Source organism: Opisthorchis viverrini, assembly GCF_000715545.1.
Source record: "Opisthorchis viverrini unplaced genomic scaffold opera_v5_47, whole genome shotgun sequence".
Lineage (NCBI taxonomy): Eukaryota > Metazoa > Platyhelminthes > Trematoda > Opisthorchiida > Opisthorchiidae > Opisthorchis > Opisthorchis viverrini.
The window spans coordinates 1238479-1254076 of record NW_008751702.1 but is presented as its reverse complement, the minus strand read 5'-3'; the positions used below and the strand labels follow the sequence as shown (position 1 = coordinate 1254076).

General features: G+C 44.6%; 2 protein-coding genes across 2 annotated transcripts in view; one reads left to right on the top strand and one right to left on the bottom strand.

Moving 5' to 3' along the window:
* The window catches only part of T265_03301 (hypothetical protein), a gene marked incomplete at both ends in the record, with an annotated part of 40604 nt that extends 33721 nt beyond the window's left edge, over positions 1-6883 (top strand). Inside the window, 3 exons of the mRNA XM_009167747.1 lie at positions 775-1174; positions 3502-3685; positions 6468-6883. Of these exons, the coding sequence (XP_009166011.1) occupies positions 775-1174; positions 3502-3685; positions 6468-6768 (885 nt within the window). The remainder of the gene's footprint in view (positions 1-774; positions 1175-3501; positions 3686-6467) is intronic.
* Positions 6884-9474: 2591 nt separating this feature from the next.
* T265_03300 (hypothetical protein) overlaps positions 9475-15598 on the bottom strand; it is a gene marked incomplete at both ends in the record, with an annotated part of 14027 nt that continues 7903 nt past the window's right edge. The window contains 2 exons of the mRNA XM_009167746.1: positions 9475-9619; positions 9664-9881. Coding sequence (XP_009166010.1) covers positions 9475-9619; positions 9664-9881 — 363 coding nt within the window. The remainder of the gene's footprint in view (positions 9620-9663; positions 9882-15598) is intronic.

Here is a 15598-nt window from a genome sequence, read left to right as displayed (position 1 = left end):
GTGCACGCCTTAACATGCTTTCAGGCTAGGCTACTTGTCTGACCCACAAGGCCTTCGTGTTGAAAGTGTAGTTCAGGCTGACTATCTTACATCGAATAACGGCCGAAATATGTCTCTAAGCTTCTCAAACAGTTCAACTTTTTGAACTGCCGAAACCATTCCCACATTTTGTGCATATTTAGTAGAGAAGAAAACCGATCTCCAAGGAGATACCACTCTCTTCGGAGTACATAACATTCCCCGTTAAGATTGTGTTATCCTTCCTAAGATGGGCTGCCCAAATAAAGGTCTAATGCTTTTTTGAGAGGAGTGTGAGCGAAACAGGGGTAATTAAAGTGATGCGTGACTGTGATGGATTGATATCAGCTCACATTTAGCCGACTGACGTACCTATATGATACTCCAAGATATGATACTCCAAACCTAACTACTTGCACAAAAGAAAGTAGTTTCATGACCGCGCGAGTTCGTCAAAAGAGGGCGGGGTTAAATCACCATCGCTTGTCAAAATGCTCAAAAAGCTAGGTTCCACAAATCCACTATTGCATTGTGGATGGTGTCGTGCGCGACAATGTATTGACGGCTATCCAAATGTCTTTTACAGGTTACCTGCAATGCACATTGTGTTAATTTGCCACGACTGTTCACAACAGCAGACTTATCGTGCTATCCATCGTCGTTTTTTCATCGAATTTTGCTGTCCGATTTCCTGCTCCCTTCCCCCAAAGAAGACGCTGCAATCCTGATATCCATCAATTTCCTTATTTTACTCAGGTATCCGTATTATCAAAAGTGCTGAAAGATTGCATCAATCTGCATGCAACACAAACAGTTACAAACTTTCTATCCACGGTGCATCGGCAGTTTGTGGAGACGTTGAAGAAGTACAGAGAAATCCTAGACGCTGAGAAGCTTACAGCAACAGCATCAAGTGATGCTTTGGGCTTTTTGAGCCAGGAACTGGATCTCCAACTTCCGCAAGAACCTCGTGAGATACACATTACAACTCTCGCGGGGAACTCAACTACACCACATGGTTACGGTGATACTTTCGCAGAATATGACAGCGCAATGCATCGCAGTTTATCCGATCCCACTTTGCCTCCAGTCCCATGTAGATATTCTTTATCAAAATCTAATCTGTGGGATTTTTGTTTATGGAGGAACGTTTCAAGTGAGTGAGTGTTGATTTCTTCCTATTCATGAAACACTTCCTTTGGCATTTGTTCTCAAACGAGCTCTTTCCAAGAAACTTTGATCTCTCCGTGTTCACTTTATCACCATGAGTTTCTATCATAGACGTAATCGTTGATCAACGCTGTATGGCTGCCAAAACGTACTGATTGTGAGACGTGAGTGTGTTAAAAATGACCACGAAATTCATAGCGTAATCAAACTTTCAAACGCAAGGTTGCTGAAAAAGTCGAAACCGAAAGAGTCTGGGGTTCATCGGGCGGTCGCTCTGTTCAGAGATAATTTGTAACCCCAGCAACATGAAGTGTGATTTTTGTTTGCCTTAACGTAGACCAGACTCTTTACCTCTATTCTCAAGCTTCTGCCTTTAACCATCAGATCTGCGTAACCGAAGTGCTTATCAGAAAAATGCTGCCTTTTCGACCGGACCAAATGTTCAGGGCAGCTAACAGGGTGAACGAATGCAGGATCGGTAACAGCACGAATAAAAATATATCCATATGAAAAAAGTACATCACTAGTCAGTACTGGTTGATAATATACATTCTGTTTTGTCTAATGTAATTTTTGGGGCGCAGAAATTTCGTCGAATTACGAAAGTAGACTTACTCTAATGGAAGCCTCACTTCTCGTAAAAGGTTAAAGATGACCTGTTCTTACATTTACAACTGCCATTTTACGAAGATTTAACCTGCAGCATAAATAATTTTCTTTATTAAGACTTTTCTTAGTTACTCAGTTATGTTCTACATCGGTGAACGAAGGTTACCGTGAGAGATGCCTCGTGAAAGCTGCTTTTCGATTAAAAACACAAGGACAATTTCAGAGTTTGGACCACCTTGCGGGAAGCAATGATTTCATCTTAGACCTTCTTCGGGATAGGTGGGAATATCAACATGTATTCTACTAGAGCCTCGATAAGTTACGCACATGTTTGGTTAGCCTCCTCTGGCAGTCGCCTAAGGTTAAATGTAAATAGTAGAGAAATAGGTGGTAGCTTCTGGTTCGAATCTCACCTTTGAGATCCACAGTGTTGACGGTTTCCTGTTTGGGGCTTGTAATTTCTCTTCATAGGTTGATTTCACCCGGGTGGACAGGATCGATAACTCACTCGGGGGCACTCAACTCGCGCCCTCTGGATTTGTATTGCCCCAGCCAATACCTTCAAATACGAACAAATCTGAAGCGTCGTAATGCCCGGTCTCCTGAGGCTTCTTCACACAAATTCTTATATATATATATATATANTATATATATATCTGCGAAGTCAATCCCCGGGGTCAGTCAACAAATGACCATGTGATTGACGGATGATAGGCGATATGTCCTGTCTGTGTGTGAGGTAAGCACACTGCTGATTAGCCGATCCTGACCGAACGGTTTCGTGTTCAAGCGACCATCCTGCGGGTGGCGGATTCCGAATTCCTTGGAGTTTCACGAGATGCGCATTGCTGATGATTTCCAGTGGGAATGAGACCACTGCAAAATGCTTCTTGGCTCATCAGAATTAATTAAGCCTCATTTAAAGAATGAAACCGCATTTTTTTCACTTTTTTTACAATGTCGCTACCGTCCACCAAGCAGCTGAAAGTACAAAACAAGTAGAATGAAAAGCGTGCCTGTCTCACTCCTGAAACGCAACTAAAAGAATCAGGAAACTACTCAACAGCCGTTCCTCCCGCACTACTGTGTGCATTTTAAGGATTTTCGAGTGCTTCAATCTGGCTTTACCACACAGATACCGGTCAGTTGCGTAGGACTATATCATTAGCTATCCTGATCGTAGCAGTGGTGGTTATGTGTTATCTTTTTGGAGATGTTTGCTATCATCGTGAGGTCACGGATGCCAGCTGCAAGATTCCAGTAGGACCGCTTTATATCTGCTTTCACAGAGCGATGTCGAATCGTAGCGATGTCAATCATAGACACACTGCCTTTATAATATAATTTCACGCTCCAAAATTTGCCTGTTTCACGTGTTCTGTCATTTATCCGATTAGCTTCTCCGCAGAAACCATCTGCGCTATCCGATTTGTCGGATTCATCGTTTGGTGCTCGCGTTCACCAGTGACAGCCTCATGCATCTTTTCGAGGGTCGAACCTCTTGTTCTGTTAGACCGGCGGTCGAATATCCAACACAGCGAACAATTTCGAATTTCCTGACAATCTTTGCTCTTAAAATATATCTTATAAACTGGTTAGCAGTATGAGAGGGAAGGATTAGAACTTTGTTTGGTTGCTTGTCAGATTTTAAGACTGGAACATTTGAGATCACAACTGAAGAGCCCACGATTTTATCTTTCCCAGCAACAATGAACAGTCTGTCGACAAGTTTAAATATGCGGATGGAAGAAAACACAATCACTCCGAACAGAGAGGAGCCAGGTATGGCAGCACGCAAATGGGTGACCCTACGTACTTCGGTTCACAATCGTCTGGATGTGGCAATCAGGACAGATCCACTGAGTCTTACACCCAGAGCCTATTTCGAGTGAGCATTCAGTTAGTTGAACAGTGCTATCACTCTCTGATGGTTTAAGATGTTCAGAGGTATGAAATGATTCGGCCAATAGGTCGCCTTGACTGAAATCAGAGTATAAGTGTGATTCTAGTTTTCTGTACTGTATACATATGGACGAAATTCCCAACACTGCTGTGTTAAAATGAACGTAAACAAAGCGGTAAGGTTGGCAGCTGCTGAGTTTTTGAGCAGAAGAATATGTTACAACTAACCGTTCTACTCGTCAGCTGCAAAACAGCCACAGGAATTGTAAGGGAATGGCCAGTATACATTTAATTCGTGTCCTCGTTCGGGATTATAACCAGTCCAGTCGCTGGTGTACATAGCAAGCAGCGATGCCCTTTCTCCGAGGTAGCTGACAATACTTGATCCCCGGTAGCAGGTCACATGCCGAATAGCGTATATATACATAGATTCTGAAGTTGAATTCAACTAATTGAATGCCTACAAGGCTGAATCTAGGCACTTTAATCCTCAGTAGAACGAATTGGTATGCTTGATCTTAAATCCCTTCGGTAAACGCATCCTATTAAAATCACTGGAAGGTTCTCGAAATGAGATTTCATCGAAAGATGAGTGATAGTGAAGTACGACAGTCCGATTTGCAGTCACGAGTGAAGTCTAGAACAAGAGTTAGGGTGCGGTTCTTTCCTCGCTGATCGTGCACGTGAAAACTTCAGAAATTGAATTTCCTGTCAAAACCAACTTGAATTTGATGAATTATACACTACGGAAGGGCCCAACTGGCCATTCCCTCGAAAGCACACAAAACGTGTAACACTAGTCAATCAATTTATCCGTTTCACAAATCAACGGGCATCGTTCATATAGACGGGACACGTACTGGTTGCACGCGCTTTTGTCCTCACGGATCTTATCGTTTGTGTTCACAGAACAATTAATCGTTAAGACATATTGTCGTTTCGATGCCCTGCTACCAAAATCTACAGGGAACGTGATGGCTGAGCTATTACCAGTGAAAGGAAGAAGGCCTTCGCTGCGGAGTTATTTGTTCGGAAATGCCAACTGACCGGTTACAGACCATTGGACAGGGAAGCATCTTAGTTACAAAAACTGGACACAGATCTTCTCCCGAACGAGTCTTCCTGGAAATTCATTGACTCCAATCATTCGTCGGTCAAATCCAAGCAAATGTTACAGAGTGGCCCCGCCAATTCCGCAACAGAATTCCCTTTTTCAATCGACGCAAAGCGAAATTCTACGAACAACACATACTACTCGCGGAAAAACCGATCAGTAGTATCATCGTTACACCGGGTATCTCTTGCCTAGAAAGGAGTTGCTGAGAGTTCACACTGGGAACCGAACCGGAGACCTGGCGATCCGGTGTATTGCCCTCTGTCCTGTGTTCTTTGAAAGCGAACCTAACTCCGATTAGGGCTATTATCCCGAGTTCGAAAAATGGCAACCAAAAACCTCTTTGGTTTTCCCGTTCTGGAGAAAGATTCACCACATTGTGATCTATGATGAAGGACAAGTTGTACTGAGTGAAAACGCGATGTCACCCACACAACATCCGAAATTTGTAGCGCACGAAGGAAAGTGTGACAAACTCGTCTACGTTGACTACTATCGACGATCGGAAGGAAGTAGCTACATCGAATCATCCAAGGTATTTTCACCGTTTTCCTTTCCATAGCTTAAGCACAAAAGTCTCAAAGTTCTGCCTAGGCTACGAAACCATGAAATGACAGAGTACTATTTGAAAGGCAATAATAGTCGCAATTCAATGGAATGTGACCACTTTCAACTGCGCAGTTGCCCAAAAATATGTCTCTCCAATAGATAATGTCCTTAAATCTAGGTCCGTCATCCCCCCTCCGCCCTAAGTTCACTTTTTGGGATGACTACATCTGCTTGCAAATCACTGGATAAGAGTGTATGTTTCAGCTGCTTCGCATGCAGCCACGTGACCTTAACGGTACTCCGCAAGCGGAAAGAATTGTCTGTTCGATATTTACATGTGTCCGTTAATCTAAGCTCGTTGAAGGACAAAAGGACACCCTCGAATACGCAGTAGTTGCTGTACAACGAGTACCAACTAGCTGAAATGATCATCTTTAGTACCAACACAGAGTTACACTTAGGCCGTGACTCCGTGTAGCCGCATAACTTTATTACGGATTGTAATACTCCTTTACGTATCCGTTTCCATCAGAGAACTAGTACATCTAACATCGCAGCTAAACAGCCTTTGTGCAACCACCTTGTTACGAGCGGCTGTACTCAGCAGATACAGTACATTAAAAGTACGAGTACATTTACCCAGAAGGCACTCCTGGAAGTGAACACGAAACATCGACTTCTTACTGGGAAGTCAACATATGGTCCATTGTGAAAGTCGCACAAGGAACTAACCAACGGCACCGATACGCATCAATTGTTAGTCGATTTGGCAGAGATGTGCTGAACTACATGGGAAGGCATAGGCATGTTGACGAACAAGCATCTATGGCAGTTTGATTGCGGCAGAATCCAACCATAAGGAAGAAGATTGCTGATGCCAGTCCATCACCAGTAGGCTTTTTCCCTATTCCGTGAACGTGAACTCCATAGTTCAAAGTCTACCGCAGTCCTAAAGCAGGATGTGGCTGGAGTGTTTAGTTGGTGTAAAAGCTCTATGGTGGTAATGTATCTTCCCACTTTGGGAAACGCTTTCATCAGTGTGGACGAAGCTGCGATTAGTGGCAAACATCTATCTATCAAACATTTTCTTCTTACACGTATTTAGCCTGAACGAACTTAGACGGTGTTGGGAGTCGTGTGATGTGCAAGCGGATCCAGTTCGAGGAAATCAACATCCTCTCCTGGTCGATCATCATTCAACGGTCACCATTACAAAAATCCAACGTCTACAGGTTCGCCACAAGGGCAACGATCGACTGGTACTCCAACTGCACAAACCTTGTCAACAATCGTTACAAATGCCCACAATGTCAACCAGATCATGCCACTGCAGTGTTATTCCCATCACCATCGACTGTCCACCAATTGTCAACCTTTGGTCAATTGATATAGGTAGTGAAAGCTGAGCCATTGTTTCATACTTGTGAGAGAACAATACCATTATGGCCCTCTTGGAATTGAAAAAAAGTATCACGCCCAATAAACCTGTGTCATGAGCACCATATCCGTTATTTCAAAATCAACTGTGTAATATTTTTGTGCAAGTCATCACGGATCGCCCCCCCCCCCGGGGAAAACGATCGCCCTCAGTGAATGATCACTCCAATTAGATGCAATGATTAACCCAGAGTTGAGTTATTTACAATGTTTCCAAGTGGTTGGAGCGCGAATTTACTGATCGGAAGGTCGGTGGTTCGAGCCCGACCTCTACTTCTCGACTTCCCCTGTCTAGGCTTGGGCAACCTGGCAGAATCCCCACCCTCCTGCTTCCTTCGGGTGGCATGGAAGCCAGGCACCGGAAGGGTGTCACAGCTGAACGATTCCACAAATGACCCGTCGTGGTATCATAATAACGAAACAATAGTTTAGTTGTAACAACCCTTCGGTGTCTAGCTGCCATGCCACTCAAAGTAATCACGACTGCTGAGGTATAACCAGATTGACCGAACCTAGGGAGAAGTCTTGGGTTTGAGCAGTGAAACCGCAGCGCAATTAGCTGAGCATGAATACATATCCGAATATGTAGTAGTTCTGCAGTCCAAAAACAACTGAGTGCTGGAATACTAACAAGAGTCACTTTTAAATGCTTCTCACACAACTCGTCGCTCTTCCAAATCTCACTTCTCGGCCGTTAGTCCAAAAAGCGACACAAATGGCCTATTTGTGCCACCCACCGCAAAAAGAAAAATCCAGTGTCTGCATTGTCAGATTGGTCGATAAACTTCCCTTGTCCCATCCATCACCCTGGGAAACAAACGTGTGCAGTACATCAGAAACATGCTAATAAGCATCTTCGAACAACTTAGGGGAATTATCATTATTCATGCTTCATCTGGTGATCCTGAGGCTGTGTCGTATTGTCCACGACCCGAGCTTGGAAGCGAACGAACGAGACTGCCATCAACAACCAATTGCACGCTATGTTGCTAGTCGGTCTGCACGTGACTTACTAAGTGTACTTATCTGAGTAAGTAAGCCGCTCCTGTCTGTGGTATTGCCGACGAAGCGGAGAAGCTTGATCCGTCTTCTTTCAGCTTAATCACCTATGAGACGCCATGATATTAGTCTGACAAAACAATGCTGCGGTGCAACCGGTGCTATTGTATGGGTGTGCAACACTTGAGTGAAGGAGAGAAGACGACTGCCTGCTAGTACCAATTGCATCGCATGTGTTAATAGCATCGTTGAGCCATCTGAGCCATCTCGCCCAGAAGCCACAAACGATAATTTCTACGTTAGGGTTACGTAAGCACGAGTCTCCAATTTTTATACTCGTAGATCTATCGGTGGCGGTAGAGCCATGGTTCTGCGACAATCGTCGCGTCAGGACCATGGCTCATGTGAGTTGATGTCGGAGAATCCGTGATGAGGCAATTACAAAGCAATTTTCTGGTTGTGCGACGGGGAACTCCATTGAAGAATGTGACCAGCACCAGAAGCTGCGCTGGTGAAGTCATGTATTGCATATGCCGAACCATCGTTTGCCGAAGAGAGTGCTGTTTCCCATGCCCAACTCAGAGTGGCGGGAGCAGAGAGGTGGCCAACCGTTGACCTGGCAGAGGGGTATGAAAGAGATTACAAAACGTTCAAGTGGTATCAATGCTACTCGCCTACCAGGATGGGGACCACGTGATCCCCACTACACATGGTTAGAGTCGCTACAGGATATGACTCTAATCGATTCCAACGGTGTTCACGTTTTCAGTTTCCACCCAGATTGCCTGAATAAGTGTTTGGAGGTGTAGGCACCTCGGAATGATTGTAGTAAGCTAGCATTAAGTCCTTTCTCCGTCCACCTTTATTCCTTTCTTCAAATAAATCATGGTTGTACGGCAGCGAAGCGTCAGTATTGAACACTGATGTCGTCCATGATAGTGATGATGGTGGTAGTACTTGTTATTTGAAGTCTGATGCAAACAGTAAGCTGGATAGGGCGGCTTTCCGGGCAAATGTCCTGATATTTTTTGCAGTTATTTGTTCTGATCTATTAAAAAACCCGCCCTTCGTATTTGTTGTCCGATTTACGAATAACAAGCAACTGAAATGATGAATCGTGCATACTTGTTGAGGTATGGATCAAAATAAACTAATCTATGGACCCAGAACAAGTTCATGTGACAAGAGGAAGCAATCCTTCGTGGCCAAAGGACATAACACTACATCCAGTTGCGAATCGTTATCAGTCCAAACTCAGTATCAGTGAGTTTGTACAAGGCTCTAAAAGAGAAGGACTTAGTAGAAGTGGGAACGAGAAATTCAAGTCTCTTTGAGAAATTCGGTACAGAGAACGGGAGTACAGCGACTGAGAGGAATGGATTCAGGAATTGGGCCACAAGAGGCGAAGCGTTCCACTCCACTAGAATCGGTGCAATGAACTCATAGGAGGCATCGGCAAAGAGCATGCAGTAACGAGGACAACAACGTAAACTAACGTGTTGGTGACAAAGTTAACAAGATGAACTATGCACCAGAAGTAAGACAGCTGGAAATAGATACAACTCCCTGTTTAAATGCACTCCAGCAAGTGGAGGAGCAATCAAATGGAAAACAAACGAAAATGGAAACAGACGCATATAGACGAACACAGCCAACATAGTCAGACCAGCCCGACGTCACATACAAGCTAAATTTTCAGAATACATGGTTTGTGGTAAAGTCTGATTGGAAGGATAGCTGGCCGGAAAATTGATTGGATGTGGACTGGTTACTGCATGGATGATTTGCCCAATCAAGTGCTCGACAGTCACTTCGAAACATCTGTAGATAGGGGTGAGGTATTCAACAAGAATAATGAAACTTACTTGAGATTGTTCGGGTGCAAGCATGCACGGATTTCTCTAAGAATATCATCTATACATGTCAGGCTTTGATCAATCATTCTTTGATCTGACAAATTCTGCACAAAGAAGAATGTCATCAAGCGGAGATCTAGCAAGGAGGTGCTTACGCATAGATGGATGAGCAGCGAACTCAGTTTGGCCACCAAATCAACTCTGCAGTCATCCAAAATTGGTCGACTCTGAAAGAAGTGAGAAGCGATCAACAAACCGAATTGAGTTACTTAACATAGAAATGGACATTAGATCAAGCTGGCAAACATGTACGTGTGTGTTGGTGCTCCGCCATGTACTAATGGGTGAGCGAACATTAAGCGTGTGCATGTGGGCAACCGACGCGGAAACCGAAATTAGACTGGGGGTCTCATCGGGGAAAAACATAAACAGGTGTTTGCTTTGGAAATACAACACCCGGGTCCGAATTGTCATGTAAAAAATATCATGAGTAAAAATCGAATGACATGAAGATTCGAAATGTTCCACACTGAGTAGCGGTCCACCGAATGTGCCAACCATTTAGACTAGGTATTTGAGTAACAGAAGTACCATTATATAGAACAAAGCTTACTCAAATTCCGTTACAACTGTTACACACATACTGGGCTACAGTTTTCACAAAAGTGCACGTTGAGAGAGATGAGCGCAATCATGCTACACCAAAATGCCTCTGGCAGTGCTCACTGGTCAATTCCTGGACTCAGATCACGGAGTAGTGATTGTTTGGACAGACGGCCCAATTCAGAGACCTGGAGCTGCGAAGACCCTAGGGCTGGATGGTGGCGCTATTCGGATGGCAGTGTGAGCTGTAACGGGTTTTTAAAAAAGGGTTTCAAGCCGTATATCTTATTTCACAACCCGAGTTATTCTTAACAGTAGTCTTGACTACCCATGGCCTAATCACTCAGGTTACTGCACAACTTTGATTCAGCTATCTGCCTGAGATAGCTCAAAGGTTGAGGTGCAACGGCTGAACCGAAAAATTCGGCCGTGTCTTTCCATCGCCAACATCTAGATTTGGGCACCCGGTGGTATCTCAAACGTCGTTCAGACTGCTTAGTAGCAAGGCATCGATTTGAGGCAACAGTTGGACAACTTTATTTGTCCACAAATGATATTCGTCTGCTGTGCAATGTGCGAGACGGATGCAGTCGCGCTTCAGATGCGAAATGAGACCAGAATCCTCTCGATTTCGGGTCATGATTATTGTGGACAGTCGATTGCACTGACCGATTTCCTCACGTTAGTGACCACTGGATCTGCTAGTTGTTCAAAGCTGAATAGATCGATTAGAAATTCACCCATTTGACCATACCTGTTTAAACACATGACTTCACTGCCATCTAATAAATAGCGCACGCTGGTAATGCCGTTCAGCATGGTCGTCAAGCGTAAGCAAATGGACAAACGTTACAGCGCTCCGTACCAGATGGCCTAGCAGGCGTTGGTAGCGGTAACAAGCTTGATTAGCATGTCAGATATCCGGAGTTCAAACTCCAGGTACTGCTCGTGAACTCCAACGAGTCTGGTGTCTCCCCTTCCTCTATGGTGTGGATTCACCGAAATAACTGCGCCCGGACGGAAGAAGGACTGCTCAAACGGGAGTGATGTGAACATGAAATAGAGACACGCCGACGTTCCCAAGCGGCCAGTTCACCCTCGCTCCATAGATCACATCTGCTACAAAAGTACAATGACCTTGGGCTAAATCATATTCTGGCGTAGTTGGGTGATGTCATCAGAAGGAAGCCATCATCAGAGCCAGGTTGTGATTAGTGCATTAATAACTGCAGCTTTATGTAAGATTAATATCTTCGTAAATTAACTGCTTGAAAGGATGAAGCAACTGTACAGTGTTTCTTGGCTTTTCAGCATAGATCATCTTCACTCACAGAATGAAACCTCTTTTGGCAGTTCTAAAACTTTCTCAAGCTAGCAGCAGTTAACCAGAATGGCTGAAGAACCTGCGCAGGAAGAGACTCTTCTTATCGATTTGGATAGGCTGGAGGCATCAGTTTACGGGGACAGCGTGGGTACAAGTCTACCGCAGGTCATTAGGAGTTTGCCAGATAACAAGAGTTTCAGGGTATCCGTAGCAATTAACTTGAGAAAGGGGATGTTGTTGATATTCTGAGTCATTGGTTTCGGAGACGGAGCGAGATTATGACGTAATCACATTGGTCCACAAAAGTCGAGTGATTCTTCAGTTCCCAAATTTATCGAACCATAGACGACAATCTCCAAACAGAACATAGAGTTAGGAAAACAAAAGCTCGCCCCTTGAAGAGTTCATGTGTGCCATTAGGTGAAAAAACTAGGTGAGATGACCGAAATATCCTCATTTGCTGGTTTTTCGAGAGAGTCACCTGGAACCCGGCTGAATCTCTCGTTTATGATGCTTCCATGCAACTGAATGTGCTGCACCAGGCCGCCTCATGTTTCAGTCGCTACGGTATTCGAGATATCGCGATACATGTACATTCGTGATGCACTACTAATGAGGTTGGTGAAAATTCGTCGACAGCCCACGACAGGTTTTGCCCTTCTTGGGGCTCATCAGGTAGGCGCAGTCCCCGAGTTTCCCCCAACCTTATGTTCTACATGAAACCAAATTGCACGAAAATAGCGGGCTAAGGTTCCAGGTGAGTCTTTCGAAAAACCAAATTAGTTTGCAAATGAATGTACTTCACTAATTTCGTGCAATTTGGTTTCAAGTAGAACATAAGGTTGACGGAAACTCGGGAACTGCGCCTACCTGATGAGCCCCAAGAAGGGCAAAACCTGTCGTGGGCTGTCGACGAATTTTCACCAACCTCATTAGTAGTGCATCACGAATGTACATGTATCGCGATATCTCGAATACCGTAGCGACTGAAACATGAGGCGGCCTGGTGCAGCACATTCAGGTAGTGCATCACGAATGTAGGTGAAATTACTATCAGAGCAACTAGCAGGAAGATATCGGTTGATGTTTTACAGCATTTGTTCGAAGCCATTAGGAAAACAATTTTCTTCAGCTGTTTGCAATCAGTGATTCCTTCGCAGTATCGCCTATATGATATCTTAGTCACGTGTCGCGTAACCCGTGTCCCAGACTAATGCGAAATCAGGATGATAATGAAAATCGTCCTTGAATTAGTGTACGACGCGTTTCTCGCAGATCGATCGTCTGTACACCTTCTCACCCACACGAGGAACAAAAAGTGCAAGCAAACTGGTTTCGGTGTGTTCCTCTCTCTGAATCAAGACCATAAATCGACTTCTTCACAAAACTGCCCAGTTGAGGGTGTTTTCAGTCTGGGTAGCAAATAGATGGGTTCAAGGGGAGCAACGGTGGACAAAAAGTAATGGGCCGAATGGGAATTTCTGGTTACCCATGTTGGTGATTGGGTATGTTTGGAGTAATACACCTTAAGCGTTTGACACAAAAACTTACCGGCAAGGAAGTATGGGGACGCAGTCATACTGAAACCCTGCATGATGAATTTGACTCAAGTGTCACGCCCACAGGCCGATGGGGTTTAGTAATCCTTATCAAATACATATTTAAAAGCATTATCTACTTGACAGCTGGGGAATGGCGCAGACGGCATAAATACCTGGCTCTCGATGTGGATGTTTAAAACTGCATGAAACTCTTTTCATTCTACCAACTTCACATTCCGGAAACCGCAGTCCATGGAGTGGGGTGCCACAGCACAAGGACCGTAATAATAGGAATTACGGTCCCGACTGGAAAAATTGGAACGGGATTTCACGACTGCAGCGCTTGCGTATTAAGCCAGCAGGGTGTAGAAGTTAACTGACCAACAGACTGCTCAGACAAGGGACTGGTTCACACAATGGTCTTTAACGGGAGTCCCAAAAACCGTGCACATTTCATACCTGGTAGGCCAACTGTGCGGCGCGGAAATAGCAGGTACGTGGCGATTTACTTTTATTCATAGTCACACCACTCTCGGTTGAACGGTCGTCCTCCTATTCTGGCGTAACTATTCCGCTGAGTGCACACCAAAGGGAAGCACTGGACTCGAGTTTCGCTCTTATTAGAGCTCATCAGCAGTGCATATCCAATGGACGTCCCGGGATTTGAACCAGGACATCTGACATGCGAGGCGAGTGTGTAACCACTACTCCACCATTTTAGTGACTCCACAGCTAGCATCTTATCCATTGCACCAGTCATCATTACGACCCGTGTTGTCAATATTCGCTTCAATTGCTATTTAAATTCGCACGTTGCTTGTTTTTATCACATTAAGCTCTGTGTTTAAATAACCAACCCGACTCGCAGTGAGATTTTTGTTGCGTGGGGACGACCGAAAGGCTGTCAGCATCATACTTTCAACCATATTCTGATGAAAACAAGATACAAACAGGATCTAACAGTTACGGCAACGTTATCCAGAAGTGCTCGGAGCTTCGGAATCCCGCAATATTCTTAGCGATCGGGAGTTTTGCAGTGCTGGTTGGATGTGCGCATCTAGCGCCGGGCCGTACGGGCTTCGTCACTCATCAATTTGAAGAAACAATGCCGTTGGACGACAAACATTCTGGGTAGCTGACCTCAGCTCAACAAAAATCAGAATGCAAACATCTGGATGCTACTTTAAGTTCGGTCAGTCACTGAGCTAATAACAAGCAATATATTGTGTACTAATTATTCGGTGTGCCGGTATCGCGTATAGCAACAAGCCTAACATTGAATCAGTGGAGGGGTCCACCGTGTCCAACTGGGTTCATCTTAGGTGGGACAGGTAGTCGGCAGTCAATTGCGGAATTTTCTGTTTCAATCACGATTTACATCGTCAACCGACACCAGGTGCACGAACGTGGTTGTTGGTGTTACTGACCATAGTGAAAATCAGTCTAACATATTAATGAAAGCTGCAACCCCGGAGTGCTGCCATTTGCATTCTAGTGAAGAGCAGAAAATTCGAGATCACGCAGGTGGCTTTGCTATAGTGGGGCTAAATGGCTTGATTCATATTATGTATGTCTGTAAGAATAGTAAGAATAGCAGTGATAACATTAACTCGGTTCATTAGGTCCTCGAATTCGGTCTTTATGCATTTGTTTTGGTACTGTCTTATTAGATAGGATCCAATCAACTTGAAGATGAAATGTGTGCGGCGAGGAAATACTTCATCCACCGTCAAAGAATTTCGCTGCTTCCACGTCACACCTTGGAGTACATGTGATGAGTGATCTATGCATCTGGTGGGCGGTATGGAAGACCAGTTCCAGTTGCGGACAGCTGCGAGATCAATGGAAAGATTCATGGACGGAGATTGTCCAATGGAACAAACGCCTATGAGCATCATCATCATCATCAAAGACAGCANTACATGTGATATCTATGCATCTGGGGGGCGGTATGGAAGACCAGTTCCAGTTGCGGACAGCTGCGAGATCAATGGAAAGATTCATGGACGGGACGGGTCCAATGGAACAAACGCCTATGAGCATCATCATCATCATCAAAGACAGCAACATCAGTGTTGCCACTGATGCTTCACTGCCGTACAACCATAAGGTTCGTCTATATATATGTATACATATATATATAATGATAATATAAGCCCTAGAGTTAAAAGGAGAGAAGAGCGGGTGAGGGAGGGGACCTAGTGCTGGCCTACATCAAGCATTATGAGGTGCCTACACCTCCAACCGCTCAATCAAACAATCTGGAAAGAAACTGACAACACGAACGCCACTGATATCGATTAGTCGCCATTTCATGCAACCTCTCCAGCCAAGCACAGACGGGGTCACAGGGACCCCATCCTGGAAGGTGTACAATACCCAAACTCTTCGTGATCTCTTTCACGCCTTTCTGCCAAGTCATGTGCTGTCCACCCCGCGGTTTGCGCCATCCTGAAGGAGGCACGGAGAACAACAC